At 39.8% G+C, this 17,766-nt stretch overlaps 1 protein-coding gene across 1 annotated transcript in view; it reads right to left on the reverse strand.

Annotated features, from left to right (window-relative positions):
- Nucleotides 1–17,766, reverse strand: part of LOC147659472 (uncharacterized) — a 242,475-nt gene that overhangs the window by 38,198 nt on the left and 186,511 nt on the right. The window contains exons 3-4 of the mRNA XM_086951730.1: nucleotides 2,495–3,880; nucleotides 2,317–2,351 (exon numbers count right to left, since the gene is read on the reverse strand). Of these exons, the coding sequence (XP_086807856.1) occupies nucleotides 2,317–2,351; nucleotides 2,495–3,880 (1,421 nt within the window). The remainder of the gene's footprint in view (nucleotides 1–2,316; nucleotides 2,352–2,494; nucleotides 3,881–17,766) is intronic.

The following is a 17,766-nucleotide window of genomic DNA, read 5'->3' on the forward strand; positions in this document are numbered from 1 at the left end:
AATGTACACCAAAAAGAACAAGACCACCGGATTAACATTCAAAAGGGACATCACATGGGTGTCAATATTTTCTGTTAACCGGAGGGCTGTAATAATGTATAACAAACATCTGTTAACTTCAACCATAGATCGTATTGGTCACTGACCCAAATATTTGTATGTCAAATGACAATTATACATGTATGTGAAGCTCCTACTCACTACATAGAAATCAATTTTAAAAAATTTAAATTAAAAAAAGTCTATGGGGGCTGGTCCACTAAACATCTGTAGAAGGCACTAACACCTTTGGCCAATACCCTGAAAACCCAAATGATCATTAGGTATGTGACGCAGGGGCTGCTGGGAGAGAGGATTGTTCTACGTCTTGTTCTAAAGTTTTATTAAAGCACAGAGATATTGGAAAGCAGTGCTGGGATGGATCAAATGTGTCCATATAGTTGTTGCCTTCAATAGACCAAGTACACATCCGTACAGTAAGGGAATTTCAGGCATTGGAGACAGTGCCGTGCTAGGCATGGGCAGTGTGGGCAGCTGCCCAGGGACTCGCACTGAGACCACCAGCATGGGGCTCCGCACCAGTGCAACACACTATACTAGTCCTTTTGTACCCCTACGGATCCAACTGAAAGAAAGGTGTATCCTTGCTATTGAACCCATGGGGGGGAGGCGCTCCCTGGGCATCTCAGGAATGGTGAGTGGAGACCTAGGGGAGGGAGAAACTTCCTCTTGTCCCAGCTGTAAGAAGACACATTATGCAGGTTTGTCCTGCAATTAGGCCTTCTGCCCAGCTGCCAATTCAGAGACACTATAGGACGCCCTTTGTGCAGCACTTTCGCACCACCATAGTTTTAACTTTCAGGTCACAAATAATTCTCACACCTTCAACCTGATAGGAGCTGTAATAGAGGTGCTGGTAGATGGCTGAGAGGAGGAGCTGCAGCCCAGGCGGAGTCTGCACAAAGCAGCTTTCGGAGCCCTGAGTATGTCACGTACGTAAATTAGAGGGGCCTCGCACATTCCCTTTCTGCCTAGGGCCCCAAAAATCCTAGAACCAGCCCTGATTGGAGACACCAACTCACTTAGGGGCCCATTAGGATGGCGGGCGGACTTTGTCCCGAATTTTTAACATTGCGGCGGTCGGTGCTGAATGCTAAAAATGCACGTCACGCACTTCAATGTACAACGTGACAGGCACCGTGCGGTGCCTGCCACATTTTACATTGAAGTGCAGGGGGGTACCATAGGTACACACCATATGCGCCCCCCACCTCCCAGAATCCCTGGGGGCCTGCAACGGCCCCCGCAGGAGATTTCCGCATGCTTCTCCGTGGCGGCCACGCCACCACGGAAAAGCATGTTCCCGCCCACATCCTAATATGGATGGCAGTGTCTTACAGACACCGCCACCATATCAAACCCTTTTCCGCCCGGTCGACATGTCGACCGGGCGGAAAAGCGGCGGACGGTCTTTCCGTTCGCCGCGGTCCCCCTGCCGTAGTAATATGGGGGGGGGGGGTGAATTGGGTAGCGGGCGGGGAATGGGGTTGGCAATTCGCCAGACATCCTAATGGGGTCCCTAGTGTGGGGAACCTCGATGGAGTTTTTGGAGGTCTGGTAAACCTTTTCACATAAATATGCTGGTGGCCCAAAGTCATGAACCAGCTAAACACTTCGATCTTTCTTTGTGTATTGAACCTGGCATAGTGGCATCCTGCCAAAGAGAGCATGAAAAGCAAGGCAGGTGGCACAATATAGCATCAAAAAAGAGCACAAACGTCACTATATAAAGACTACAGAATAGAACTACTGGCTGGAAGGGATGGCTGCACTGAGTGGACCTAGATGAATAGCAGGGAGTGACCGACACATTTAGGCCTTCTCTTCTCCTCATTTCTGTCAAACTCTTCTGCCATTTAAACAGGATCATCATTGGATCCTCTCAGGATACCTAGTACATAGAGGTAAGGTACGATATCAAATATGTATGAAATTTGGGGAGATCTGTGGCTCAAAGGTGTTGCACTGCTTTATACTATATTTGTTATTTAAGTGAAAAGAACTCAAGAAAAAGACATCTAAAGAATGCAATGCCATCATTCACTACGCCATTAAGCATTCTGACCCAATTCTTCTCGTGCAGAATGTTTAACTGCTAGTCCCTGCGATCAGCAGGCGCAAATGCATAGCCAGTCCATCTTTCAAAAATGTATTTTCTGGTGGCAAAACTTTTTCTGTTCCGGTAGATCAAGTGACAATATGGATATGATCGATAAACTGGAAAGCTGTTCTGGTTAACTCATGTCAAACGCTTACTCGCCATTCTTCAGATAAATGGATCAATTGGTACCCTACACATAGAGAATCACAAATCCAAATTACATACAGCACAGAAGTCTGGATCAACTATTTTTCAGGTTCAAGTCAAAGAGCCACACACGTGCATTATCTTTAAAAACATACAGTACCTTCGTGTTTCAAACAGCCAACTCACCTGAAGAGGAACTGACAATGCATTCTGCCCCTACTGATAGTTCTTCATCGTTCCTTATGAGTATCATAGGTAGTCCCTGCAGATCACAGGCAATCACATCGTCACCTTCTTCAATGGCCACTTCAACAGAGTGGTCCTCGTATTCTGAGGCATAGAGTTCCTCATTTCTTTCGATTTTGATGTGGCCCACGAGCCTTTGGTAATCCCTAAAAGATGACTCCTTGCTTTCCTTAGTCTTAATTTGGTCTAAGTAATTGTTTGTGTCTGTAACAGATTGCTCTTCCTTTTTAATGACCACCGGGCACACAGTGTCCCCTACAATCTTGGCTGAAGGTTTTTTTGTTTCTTGACACTTGGCAGTAGGTTCATAAAATTCCAAAACATAAGATTGTTCCCCGTCAATATTGTTGTTCTGATCCGAATGTACCACTACCTCTTTAGAGGCTTTCTTGACTTCTACAATGACTCCATCAAGGGTGTCCTGTGGATTCTGCAGAAAAGGCTCTGCCAATTCCCTGTTCTCCACGCCTACAATACAGCCTTGTAGGCCAGAGGTAGGTTGATTCTCCCACTGTGCAATCACCACTTCCACAATAGAGTCCTCAATCTCACAGGGAGTTGCTGCTGCCTGTTCTGCAATATTCCCTTGGTCCGAGGGCACCAAACACTCTTTATATAAAGGCCCCTTCACCGGCTTAGGCTTCCCCTTCACGGACGAGTTTTGAAGATGCCAGGCAAATAGCTCCTCCCATTGCTCTATTGTCCTTTGACCGCTGAAGCTTGGGATATATTTAAAACATGGCTCCTTTCCTTCATCAGTTTGTGGTAGATCTGGGACGTTTTTGAGGGCCCTGGCACACTGCACTTCCCAACTTACTTTTACCAATTCTGTGGAGTCACGAACATCCCAAACAGATGGCGTCTGAATTTCTTCCATCTGTATGGTTGCCAAGGATTCCGTGTTATCCCCCAATCGTGTTGCAGTCTCTTCGGTATTACTTCCTTGTGGTGAACAATCCTGAAAAACCCTTGGGGGCTTCTCCCCTTCAATGCGGTCTCCATCCTGAAGTTTCCACCGAGGCAAATCTTCATTTTCTTTAGTCGTTGCTTGGTTCAGGACATTTTCACGGTCCCTAAAAATCTTGCTGGAGGGTTTAGGAGTCACATCTTTGATTTTTACTGGTTCTATCGATTCCCAAGGATCAGTAAATGAAGGGGTCTCTTTTTTGCCCACCTCTACTGAGCAGCTGTAAGCTGTGTTGTCAAAGGAAGAATACGTTTCTGTTCCTTTCGTTTGGACTGTGAATGTTGAGTCTTGCAAATCCCAAACAGGGAACTCTTTTTTTTCAACTAGCGAAATAATTTCAGACTTTAAAGGTGTCATCCCTAGGAAGAAGAAAAAGTACAATTTAGCATCAGGATGGCAAGGATACCTAACATACATCACCAAATGTAAACTCACAAAGGCACATTTTCATGCCACCTCTAATGGATAAAGGCTTCAAAGCTTCACAGCTTGCCACCACAAGATTTCACTATTAATGCAAAATTCAACCATGCATGATTCCATAGAGCGCCACGTGTCCAGTTGCATGATGAATCTGACAGGCAGTGGTCATATCCCAATATAGACAGATTGTAAATCCCAATATCTTACACAAACAGAAGAAAGTTGGAGTAAGAAGATTACTTTGCAATAACACCACTACAATGAAGACAAAGGTACAGAATAAAAGTAGCAGTTAAGTAATGTTTATTGTGGGGGATATGTATATTTCTTATATAGATTATTTTTTAGGCAGAAAAGTCTGAGAAAGACATTGTATTCACAACTGCAAAAAGTCAGTTCTTTGTAGAGCCAGGTAGGACTTTTTGCTTAACTTCCGAATTCTGTTGGAATTTGCTTTCGTCTCAAAGCTCCACTCAACCTTATGTACAATCCCAGGGAGCTATGCATAGGTGGAGTACCCTTGAGGTGAAAATGTCAAGCATGAATAGGTCTGAAAGGACTAGATGGTTACTTCACTCCTTAATTCATAAGCACTTTACAAAATTGGAAATAAGAAGAGATTCATGATATTTGACTCCAAACATTCCCACACTCGCACGGTTTGGTGCAAAGTCACTTATGCAATATCAGCTAAAATTTTAAATTGATGATTTAGCAATAATAAAGTTCAAGGATGTGGAGAACATGCTTAATTTTTTAAACCCTGCCAAGCGGAGGGTATCTATGTGTTGGGAGAGTAGACAGGCCCCTACTACCAAACTATGGCTGCAAGATTTAACCTATTGTCGGGACCAGCTGGTCTGCTATGCTGAAGAGCTGCCCGCACCTTCGAGGCCACGGGACATTTGGTCGCCCCTCACTACCTACTTTCTATCTGTGCAGACTATCTAATCTCCTGTTACTTCTGACAATGGGATGAGTATACTTACTATATGCCTGTATTGCACTGTGCCCCCTTGCCTCTGTCAGTTTGCCTTATTTTTCGTATGAAATACCTTTTATATGCTTGTTTGTGTAGCCCTGACTTGCCGCCAATGGATGCTTCTTCTTTGTGTAATGTGTAGATACTGACCCGTATGCCATGTACTGTACTTCTTTATGATGTTTGTTTTTTCTTGTTCACAAAGAATCAATAAAAAAAAAAGTAATATCAAAAGATGTCATGGCACCACCTTTCAACATGTGTGCATAGTTAATGGTGACTGGCAGCAGACTGTTGGAAATGGCCAGGTTCTTATATGGGTGGATGTCTCCAGTGTGAATGACAGTCTTACATGCTAGGAAAGCTGGTACAAAATTGAACAAGACTGGTAAAAGAACAGAACCTTGTGGGTCACCAATATGTTAAATCAATCAAACAATCTCTATTAGATTTTAGATAGAATCATAAAAGGACAATCACAAGCACATCATAATTAAGATTATAAAATAGAGTTCTGCAAGCCATAGAAAGTTCATGTCTAGTGTGCAATGACAAACGGCCTGCAAAACAGTTACAAAAATGTATACCACCTAAGAGAAAATAATAAAATAGAATGCTAAAAGCACTTAATATGCCATTGATTTACGTGATCTTATGGCTACTTTTTAAAAGTTGCTAACCCTGACACATAGCTCAGCATTATCTAAAATTTGTGCATAATAGCAAGGATACCTTGCACTGTCTGGATGCTAAATGCTTTTTAAAAAGGCTTTAAATATAAGTTAAAATACCGACTACAGTATTCACATAAAAACATAAAATGTAAGAGTGACTGAGAAGACACGTCATCACACTGGGAAACTATTTACTGTAGAAACCCGACCCAAGAGGAAAACATAATAAATGCCAAACTAACGCTTCCCTAAACCAGAAAAGCAGGGGGCTTTCAAACCCAGTTAAAGGGAGATCTAAAAACAGGAATGTGGCACTGGTTCCCCTTAGGTGAATGTTATCCTTTATAGAACATTTGGCTCCTTTGTCCCTTAGCCTCTCAGATTGACTATACTCCAAGAATGTATGCTTTATCAGCCACTTACCTTCCTTGAAAAAGACTCAGGAGTGGTACAGAATTCAGGAAAACCTATCCTACTTCGAGAATCCTTCAAATGTCGTGTAGTTTCTAGGAATCTCCAGGACCTGCGCATTTTGGATTACCTAAACTGAGGGCTTGGTGTCCAAACCAGCCCTGGAAACCCCAACAGGATGTGTCAGCCGTTAGACCAGCTAGCTCTACAGTGCCACTACCACCCCCCCTGTATCCTACAGTGGTGTAGGCAGTTTCTGGGAACCACTGAACAGGACTACATGGTTCCTCAGGGATCGTGGAAAACAGTACAGTACTTTTCGCACAGTCACTCATGCTTACTTATTCTCAGAAAATACACAGTATGGCAATTAGGACGTTTTCAATAAGTATTCATTGGTCCTGCGTCAGTCTTGTGTAAAACATGTTTGCTGCGACAATCAGGAGACAGAAGCACAGGAAAGAAATCGCAAGTACAAATATAGTAAACATTAGATACATTTCTACCATATTGCTTAAAAGATGAACTTATATAGTCCAGATAAGACAGTAGTACTTGCATACTTGCATACTCCTATAATACGTAATTTGCCTAAATGTACCAAGCATAGATATGTAGGTGTAGCATGTATATGTGTATATATGTATGTATATAGCCAATAATCTCCTAGGGAAGCTTCAACCCCCTCAACTGATGGTAGAGAATGAAGGACCCCCATCTCTGCTCAGGGGTCGATACCCCGCAAGGGATGTCAGGCGGCTGCGTTTCGAAGATTCAGCAAGCAGGACCCCATCTCAGTATGGAAGGAATTCTCCTCTAATTTGCAGGGGGGAATAAGGGTATTATATACTAGAATGGTCAATCCAAGGTTTCTTCTAAATTGATGTGTTTTGAAAACAATCATAAGTGTTATGAAAATGATAATAAATATTCTCCTAAAAGAAATGCGATCATGCACAGAGGGCTTGTTGGCCAAGGATGAAAAAAGCAGTGATGATCCTTATACAGAATAATTATGCAGCGCCTGAGGACATGTTTATGTACGTCAGGTACAGAGATTATGATGAAGTACTAAAAACCTGGTGTCAAAGAGACAGGAGCAAACTACTAGGTAAAAGGTCATCTGTTCAGAACCGTTCTTGTCGGGTGGATGGGACAATGTATGTAGAAAAGGGGGGGTACATGACCGGATTCCCTTAACGAACATGACACAAATATGCTAATCACGGTAACCCTCACCCGTGCTCACAAGATAAGCAGTATTTAATTTTTTCTCTGTTCAATCCTGCTTCCTGGGTGGTCTAAACAGATACCCAAAGAATCAGTGGAGACAGGCACACTTAGTCAGGTATATACAGCAGTGCCAGCTCCGAATGCAGGATATTGCGCGAGCTGACATGTGGAAGAGAAGGGAGGCGTCTGCACATCAGATTTTCCCTAATTTGGAGTGGTGCAGGATTGGAGTAACCCCACATGCCTTACCCATATAAAGCAGCAGGGATGCAGTGTATTTTGTAGATTGACTGTAAAGGACTGTAAATGGGAAACCCACTACCTGGAAATGGGAAACCCACTCCCTTCAAGTGAAACTTCAACACAGCATATTTGACGGAGCTATCCTCGGACAGAATCTCCTAATTATCTTCCAGAACCTTCTACCTTCCTTGTGAGCAGCTGCAATGTCCAACTTACCAAAGTCTGCCTCAAGCAGTTCGATTTTTCCTTTCTAATAGCATATTTACATGCAATTATAGCCTCTACCTGAATCAAGGGCTTAGGCTCTAGAGCCTTCCTCAAGTTACGATTAGCTAGGGAGCATTCCTTGTTAAACCAAGAGCCAAGAAACGACTATATATGGATAAGGTAAAAATCAGCATAGCCTACAACGATCATTAGAAGAAGACGGAAGGGGCAGCTGCCTATCAGGGTAAGCCTTTTTTTAATTGGAAAATGCCCTTCTCCGTCTTGCGGTGATGTGTGACGTTTTGAAACGAAAGAAACTTCATAACAGATTGATCACAAGACGATCTTTACATTATATGTAACCTTCCTTACAAATTGTGTCGTATTGACTGCGCTGGCCTAATCTTCTTTCTCCAAAAGATCGCCATTTACTTTGACTAATAAGCCTGGTACTAGCCTGACTCTGAGGCACTTTTAACATCGATATTCTTTAAGCAGTGGACCTGAATGAGATACGTTTACGAGTCCATCCTTGATGCCCCAAACCATTTCATCCCTGTTGGCATAAGGATCCTGTATATAGAACTGCGGGCGATAGTTCAATCATCCTTTACTCAGTACCTTGCCCACCACCTCGTGGACCGTTACAACAAGGGCTTTACAAATATCTATTGATCAGTCCTGATGATGGTCTCAAGGAGTCACCCATAAGAGACCGAAACGTCGACCGTTACCCTTCTCCAATAAGAATTTAAAATATTTATGTTTTGGATAGGTGTTTACAGGTTTTACAGAGAAATCAACTTCAATCCAGTATATTTTTCCTGTATCCCTGTCTGTATATTTGTATTTTATAACCCCTTGTGATTTGTTGGATAAAAAACATATTTTGCTTATACACTTGCTTGTTGTTTTTTGTCTAATGTCAAATGTTTATTGTATATTTGTTTGTTAAGCTAGAAAGTTATATATATATGATTATCTGAACTAAACTCAACCAGGATTATTAAGTAGCCTACACTAAAAATTATTTTCTAAATATCAAAATATCTCTTTCAATAAACTCCCTTGGAGGCATCCTCTACCCATTCTACTACTTTTCACCCAAGCCCCCAAGGGTATTTTGGGTTGCTCACTGTGTGTACCACCTACAACCATCAAGGCATTGTGGTCATCCCAAAGTGTTTCTAGTTTATATTCCTCAGAAAAAATATAGGGCAAGTTATGTGTGGAAAAAATTTAATCACTAGTAGAGGGGCAGCCCCTACCTCTGAACGATGGAACATCAGGTCCTCCTTTGTCAAAAAGTTGAGTAACAATTACAAAAACTCCAGCTGCTACGTATAATCCCAGTTCAGAACCTCTACATTCAGGATCCTCAACATGATCAATTGTGCTCAATTTACTTAAGCTTTCTGTGTTTCTCCTTAACTTAGCATTAAAGTCATAAAAAATGACACAGTTTGGCTGGGCAAGTACCCTAAACAAGAATCCTTATGATTCTCTAAAAAGGAGACAGATTTGGCAAAATTACCACAAGGCGCATTAAAAAAATTATTGTTGTAAAAATAATCAAATTAAAATTACAAGAACTGTTAGAATCCCTATTTAACACTGCTTATCAGGTGGAGCAATCAACACTTATATGACCACTCTGACCAGCTTTGCCAAAACTCATGGAGTCAACATAATTTCCTATGCCGACAAGACACAACTCATTCTCTCTCTCCACAAAGACACCACCAAGACCAACACTCACAACTGCATGACAAGTGTCGCTAACTGGATGAAGGACAACTGCCTAAAGCTCAACACGGACAAAACACGAGTACTGATTTTCGGAAACAAAGCTCCCTGTGGGACGCATCTTGGTGGCCCTCAGAACTCTGAACTACTCTTACCCCTACAGACCACACTAGGAACCTAGGCACCATTCTGGACAACCAGCTAACTATGATGAATCAGGCCAACTCTCTCTCCTCTTCTTGCTTCTTCATCCTCTGCATGCTTAGTGAAATATTCAAATGGCTAAACCAAAGCTCAAGACTTACCATCACCCAGGCCCTCATCCCCAGCTGTCTGGACTACGGCAACGCTCTTATGGAGGGATCACAGCTCACCTTCTCCAACTACAGACCATACACAACGCCACAGCCAGACTCCTCCTGGATCTCCCTAGATGAACCCACATCATCCTTCACATCAGCAAACGCCACTTACTACCTGTACAGAAAAGATGCCAGTTCAAGCTCCTGATCCATGCATACAAGGCCCTACACAACTGCGGATGCACATACTTGAATCACCACCTGAACTTCCATTAGTCCGTGAGACACCTCCACTCCAAGTCCCTATCTCAAAAGTTCGACCCCCGCATCAGACGTAGCAGATGTGGAGGTCGCTCTTTCTCCTACCTAGCAGTGAAGACCTAGAATGAGCCACCCTTTTATCTACGGACCTCGCTATCTCTCCCAGAGTTCCGAAAGTCCCTGCCTGCACCGAATACCCTCATGAGTGACAAGAAGTGATCTACAGATTGATTGATTGGTATCCAGTTCAACCAGTAAAATTTTAAGCAATGGATTAATCAAGATTGAGAGGGCTCTCTTAATTCACCTATGAGGAGAAGGAGTAGCAGCAACTGAAAAGCAGGCAAAGCCCTCTCACGATAAAGAATGTGTAGCCCAGGTCTCTTGAAAAACATTATTATCAAATCGGCAATTGTCATCTAGTCTGGAATACCAATCTTGGGTCTGATACCTGCAATATTCCAACTAATCAATGAAAAAGAGGTTGCACGCATGCTGAAGTGACTTTAGGTACCGAAATGTTTAAACTCTACACAGGAGGAGTGAGTAACAGACTCGCCAACCCCTAAAGGAAGAATATGGAGTCAGTCAGTTTGGATGCAAATGGATAAAATCTCAAAGTGATGGCATAATTGGACTTCTGTAAATAGGCCAACTAAGGTTGCGCCGCTGTTAGTACCCACCAAAGAAACAGGCTTCAGGTTGGAATGGTAACAACAGCTCTGCAAGACTAGAGGCTTACTTGATATTATGGCAAAGAAAGGGTAACATTGAAATTGAAGTTTATGAAAATAGCCTAACAGCACAATTACAATCCTGGCTCTTCGTGAACCCAGCTTGGATTATAAACCAGTAATCTGTGTACTGGTCTCAGGTACCTAATATTGATAATCACACAATCTCTCTCATGGTTCGTTGGGGCGTACTGATCCAGCCCATCCTGTATGTCATTATAATCCCCGTTGCTTCAGTCAAACATAAACCTTTGTATTTAACCAACCAGTTCAGAATCATATTGGGAAATTGTTCAGATTGGTAATGTAGAAGTTGTCGGATGCCTATAAGAATTATCACTTAAGGACATGCTGCTGGGGGTGGAGGTTAATATTAACTAATTACGGGGAAGATGCAGGTTCCCTTTCAAGAGCAGATGTACTTCTAGTGCCTTCTGACTGGTCTGTATCACCCGACTCTTACAAGTAATGAATGAAGGTGCAATAGAACAAGTGACAGCGCTGCTAAAAGCCACCCTCTGGCTGTCCATTCCAACCCCCCAGTTCTGAGGGGTGGGGAAAGAGCTTGTCTGGGGAAACTTCTTTCCGACCATCCTGAATTAGGTGCATCAGACTCAAAATTACGCCCCAACTCACAAACTTGACCCTAATCCTAACTTGGCAAAACATTCCTTGAGATTGCAGCATTATTATGTGAAGGGGGGGTTCACTGACAGAATATCTATGACTAAAATATCCCCATACCACAATATCGAGTTAAAAATATTGATGTCAAAAATATCCACATCCCATATTCATAATGGTAAGTACAAACATATTGGGGGTAAAATATCGATGATATAAATATAGTTGCACAATATATATATTAAATTAATAAATATTGTATCAATTAAAGAATACAATACATTTTTAAAAATACTTTAGATTAAATATACATTTTAACAAATAAACTTAATTTAAAAAAAGTTAAACATACATATATAATAGTGTATATATATATATATATGTTTACTTTAAAACAATTAAACTATTTTTAATGTATTTTATCATTTTAAATGTATACGCCTCGTCAGGGGTAGTAAGCGCTGCAGTGTGGCGTTCTTCGCAACCGGACCGGCCGCTCATATTCCATCGTAAAAAGGTTGCCCTTCGGAGAAGACGCCTCCTTAATGCGTGATTTAATAAATAATGAAGCTTTCAATGATGGTTGTTGTTCAATTTGTTGCCAGTGAACAAGGACAGAGTTACTGTCTGAAACGCGTTTGGCTTTGAATGCAAGATTCGAGTGAGAAGCTGTTTCCAACTGAAGCCTGCTAAGTATACGGAGAACTTTCGCATTAAGGAGGCGTTAAGGAGGCGTCTTTACCGAAGGGCAACCTTTTTAGGATGGAATATGAGCGGCCGGTCCGGTCGCGAAGAACGCCACACTGCAGACAAGCAGTTAAGCAGTGCTTGAAACTCAAGATGCTGCGAAATGTGAGAGTCCAATCTTGCGGGACTGGATATTGGCAGAAGGAAGAGCTTTGAACTTCTATCTACCCACTGGGGATATTAATCACATTTTAGAAATTACGAGTACAGTAGCACTTACAGCACCTATGGCAAGAACTTCAAGTACCATGAGGCAATGAGGCACAACGCCCAGATGGGCGGGACTTGGGTGATTTAATAAATAATGAAGCTTTCAATGATGGCTGTTGCTCAATTTCCAACTGTAGCCTGCTCAGTATACAGAGAACTTTCGCATTAGGAGGCGTGTTCACCGAAGGGCAACCTTTTTACGATGGAATATGAGCGGCCGGTCCGGACGCGAAGGACGCCACACTGCAGACAAGCGGTTAAGCATTGCTTGAAACTTAAGACGCTGCGAAATGTGAGAGTCCAATCTTGCGGGACTGGATATTGGCAGAAGGAAGAGCTTTGAACTTCTATCTACCCACTGAGGATATTAATCACATTTTAGAAATTACGAGTACAGCAGCACTTACAGCACCTATGGCAAGAACGTCAAGTACCATGAGGCAATGAGGCACAACGCCCAGATGGGCGGGACTTGGGTGATTTAATAAATAATGAAGCTTTCAATGATGGCTGTTGCTCAATTTGTTGCCAGTGAACAAGGACAGAGTTACTGTCTGAAACGGGTTTGGCTTTGAATGCAAGATTCGAGTGAGAAGCTGTTTCCAACTGTAGCCTGCTAAGTATACAGAGAACTTTCGCATTAGGAGGCGTCTTCACCGAAGGGCAACCTATTTACGATGGAATATAAATATATATAAATATATATATATATATATATATATATATATATATATATATATATATATATATATATATTTACATTCACTCCGTCTGACGCTCCTGCATCCCAGTCACTCTGCTTGGACTGTTAAAAATGACTAAGTCAGACCCAATTCTGGTGCGTAATCACTGTTTTATTCCGTAAAGTAGAATAACACCCAGCAAGCCCGCATGACGCGTTTCGCCTCTAGCCAGAGGCTTGATCACATGATACACATTGCTTGAAAGTGATGAGGGTACTTATTGAGCTCAAAAAAGGGGGTTGGCGCTAGATGGTCATGGCCTACCCTCATTAACCCTATAGTGATCAGTGTTTTTACTGATCTCTCTTTGTGTTAAATCAATGGCACAGTGCCATACTTCCAAAACTTGGACAATAAATTGTGCAACATATATGCAGTGCAAAGTATGCAATAAAATAATTTAATATGTTACATACATTATTACATTGTTTAGAAAATCAGGAGGGAAATATATAAAAGAGTATAAAAATTATTATATATTCATTATTTACAATAAAAGACAAAGTGTCTGTAATTAGTACAAAAACCTCAGATTAAAAAAATTGTGCAACTCAGCCTCAGTTGTTATGTGCAAATTTCAACAATATAAATAAAGTTCTGTAAAAACGTCAATGAATATCATTATTAAAAATGTATGATACATGTCAATGTCCAGTTAGAAAACACCAATTTCATAATGGGGTATACAATGGTTGTTAACCAAATCAATTCATATAGGCTCAAATTGTGTGCTAAAAGTCCTCATCGCGAATCCCACCCATAAAGTGCTAAATAGTGCAGATCTGTGTATAATAAATCATAATTTGAATTATAAAATCATGGAAGGGTGTGGAAGGAGGTTGTTGGTCATTTTTGGTGATCCTCACACCACATTAATTGTAAAAACTGCTACATCCATTATATCCAACATTGAAAACAGTTAAAAATTGTGTCATTCCAAATACGAAATATTTAAAAACATATATTTGTTACAAAAGTTGTTGACGCAGCGTTTCGGTTAAACGATAGGACCTTCATCAGGTTATTTTCATCTTTTTATACATAATTCATCAATAGCATTATTAATGCATAATATAACTGAGTCTTATATTATGCATTAATAATGCTATTGATGAATTATGTATAAAAAGATGAAAATAGCTTGTGTCTAATTGTATGTTTTTTTTTTAACCAGAACCTTGTCCTGATGAAGGTCCTATCGTTTAACCGAAATGCTGCGTCAACAACTTTTGTAACAAATGTATGTTTTTAAATATTTCGTATATGGAATGACACAATTTTTAACTGTTTTTCTATGGCACCAAAATGTTTTTAAGAAAAAATTGTTTTATGACTGTATGACTTCCTAAATAAATTGTACAATTTTTCTATATATATTTTGCAATTGCTTTTTTATCTCTGTGTATCTTTTCATGTGATTCAATATGCATGTGGCTATGGTGTGTACTTAAGAGCTATGAGAACTTTTCCCCCCCATTTAGTGTATGTCCTTCTCTCCCAATTTAAGGGCTAGTAAGGGGCTCACTTATCTTTCTCAGAGAAATTCATTGGCCTCTTGTTTAGGTAAAATTCTGCAGCCTTCATACCATCAGAGTGTTTGATTGATGTATATAGCGAAGCTACATCAAGTGGTATTAATAAACAGTCTGCGCTCCAAACAACATTGTTTAGTTTTCTGATAAAATCAGAGGTGTCCTGTACATATAATTTATGGAATTTCACCCATTCCTGGAGAAAGAAGTCTATGTATCGTGAGATACTCTCAGTTGAGCTCCCAATGGCAGATATGATCGGGCGTCCAGGTGGTACATTAATATCTTTATGTATTTTCGGTATTAAGTAGAAAGTTGGTATTACAGGGTGATCTTTTTTCATGTAGTTGTATTCATCATTGGATAATAATTTGGCGCTTCTCCATGCCATCAGTTTCAAGTTTTGTTCCTGCCAAGATGTTTTTAAAGCTGTCAAGTTACTTTTCCTGTAACAAGAAGAGTCCAATAGTTGACTTTCCGCTTCTGCAACATACATCTCTCGTGGCCATAAAACAATGTTCCCGCCTTTATCGGCTTGGCGGATGATCACATTTTTGTCAGACTCCAATTTTTTGATTAGATTCTGGTAACATTGATTCTTTTTGTTGGCAACACTGTGTTTCCTATTTGTGGTTATGTATAGCTGCTTGAGCTCCTTGGTAACTAACTCAAGGTACACATCTAGATTGTCATGTGTTAAAATAGGTTGAAAAGTTGACTTGGGTTTGAAGGGAGTATTGCTCATACCTTGATCTTCGCTTGATGTCACTAAGGGCAAGTCCATAGCTGGTTCACCTTCCTGTTGTAAACCCCAAATTTCATCAAAAAAACAATGATCCCCAGCTTTCAACAAGGAGGGACTATTCTGTGCCCCTGTCTTTTTTCTCTCTTTGGTTGGAGGAGAAAGAATTTATTCAATTTCAACTTTCGTACAAAACGGTATGTATCCATTCTTGCATCCACATAATTGAAGTTAGATAGCGGACAATAAGATAACCCTAAGCCTAGGATAATTTCATCTTTAGCTGATATATATATATATATATATATACATATATATATATATATATATATATATACACACACACATAGACCAATGCAATAACATAGAATCTATTTTAAAAACAACATATTCTAAATTAAAACATGAAACTATTTAAAAATCTTTAAACTTAAATTTCCCACTCCAGACAGTCCAACAGTAGAGAAAGTGTTGAATAGCGGAGGGGGGGGGGGGGGGGGTTGGGGGGGTTGCTATTCACATTTCAATGGGTGCAACAGTGGTGAAAGTGTTGGATAGCGGAGGGATAAAATGTACTATTCCCACTCGAGTCATTGCTACAATAGGGAAAGTGTTGGATAGCGGAGGAGTAGAAATTACTATTCACACTCTAATTAGTACAACAGTAGGGAACGTGTTAGATACCAGAGGGGTAAAAATTACTATTCCCACTTTAGTGAGTGCAACAGTAGGGAAAGTGTTGGATAGTGGAGGGGTAAGAATTACTATTCCCACTCCAATGACTGCAACAGTAGGGAAAGTGTTGGATAGTGGAGGGGCAAAAATTACTATTCCCACTCCAATGAGTACAACAGTAGGGAAAGTGTTGGATAGCGGAAGGATAAAATGTGCTATTCTCACTCCAGTCAGTGCATCATGAGGGAAAGTGTTGGATTGCAGAGATGTAAAATTGAGTATTCTCAATCCAGTCTGTTCAAACAAAATATCAACAAAATAAAAAAAATTGTAATTAATATTAAACATTAAAAAAAAATTATTATTTTAAATACATATCACAAATACCTAAAAATATTAATATTAAATTAAAAAAAAATGTAAACAAATACATATTTTTATTTACTAATTATTTATTAACAAAAACATTGTTACATAAATGTAGTCTATTTACTTCCTAGCCTATAAAACCATGCAACCCACATTAAAAAAGAATGAATTTGCATAATTAACATAATGAATTATCAATTAAACAAATATTGTTTGTTGAAAAACAAATTAAAAACACAAAATGCAATTAACTTCCCACCCTTTACACCTGTAATCTCCACAACCCACCCCTAAAATTCAACTGTAAAAAAAGGTATTACACAATGAAATAACTAATAGTATTTAACCACTAATTATAAAGTGAGTAAAATTAATTTACTCCCCACTCTTCACTTCTATAAACCCAAAACCCACACACACACAAATATTTAAACAATGACCCTAATTATGAATTCATTAATATTAATTATCAACAAATAATAATTAAAAATAAATTACTTCCCAACCTTTACCCTTAAAAACCCCACAACTTGCAACTAAAATTAATGACACAATTTCCATATATAATTGTCAATTAATTAATATCAATTAACTATTAATTAATTAAAAATAAATTACTTCCCATCCATTACCCCTATAAACCCTACAACCCACACCTAAAATGTGCCCTCAAAAATTAAAAACACAATTAACATTATAAAATCTCAACTAAATGAGTAGTAATAAATAAACAATATTTATTAATGTATTATAAAGAAATTACTTCCCACGCTATTCCCCTATAGACCCACAACCTGTTACAGAACTAAAAAAACACACAATTGAATTAATTTATACAAAAAATACATCACATACATTTAAAATATATACTAAAATACATAGCATTAATTAAAAAAATTATATTTTAAACTATATTTTTGAGACTATATTAATAACTTCTATATTATTAAATGCGATATTCCTTACCTTAAAGTCGATATTCTTGACCACCACATTCTTGCTGTCGATATTTCTGAGTCCCAATATTTAAAACTCGAAATAAGTGTAAGTCGGCATTCCCAACTCGATGTTTTGACTGAATACCAAGGGAGTGCCTTGATCTGGCTTTTAATGACTTTTAATTTATCCAGAATGGGACATAGTTCCACTTAGAGAATCGTTGAGTATCTTTTACAGCAATCATCCATAAGAGACTTTGTAATAGATTGCATGGAATTGATGTGCAAGTTGAGCTTCCCTTGGCTAGATACCTTTACACAGTAGACTGTGGCCCTCCATTTAGTCCGCCTAGCAACTGGGGATCCAGGACTAGTGGTATTTACTGCTGTCAAAGAGGAGTCTGGTAAAATAACAGAAGAGATGGAAAGGGGTACTGTAGCAGATGAGT

This window comes from Lissotriton vulgaris, unplaced genomic scaffold (assembly GCF_964263255.1).
Source record: "Lissotriton vulgaris unplaced genomic scaffold, aLisVul1.2 SCAFFOLD_3087, whole genome shotgun sequence".
NCBI lineage: Eukaryota > Metazoa > Chordata > Amphibia > Caudata > Salamandridae > Lissotriton > Lissotriton vulgaris.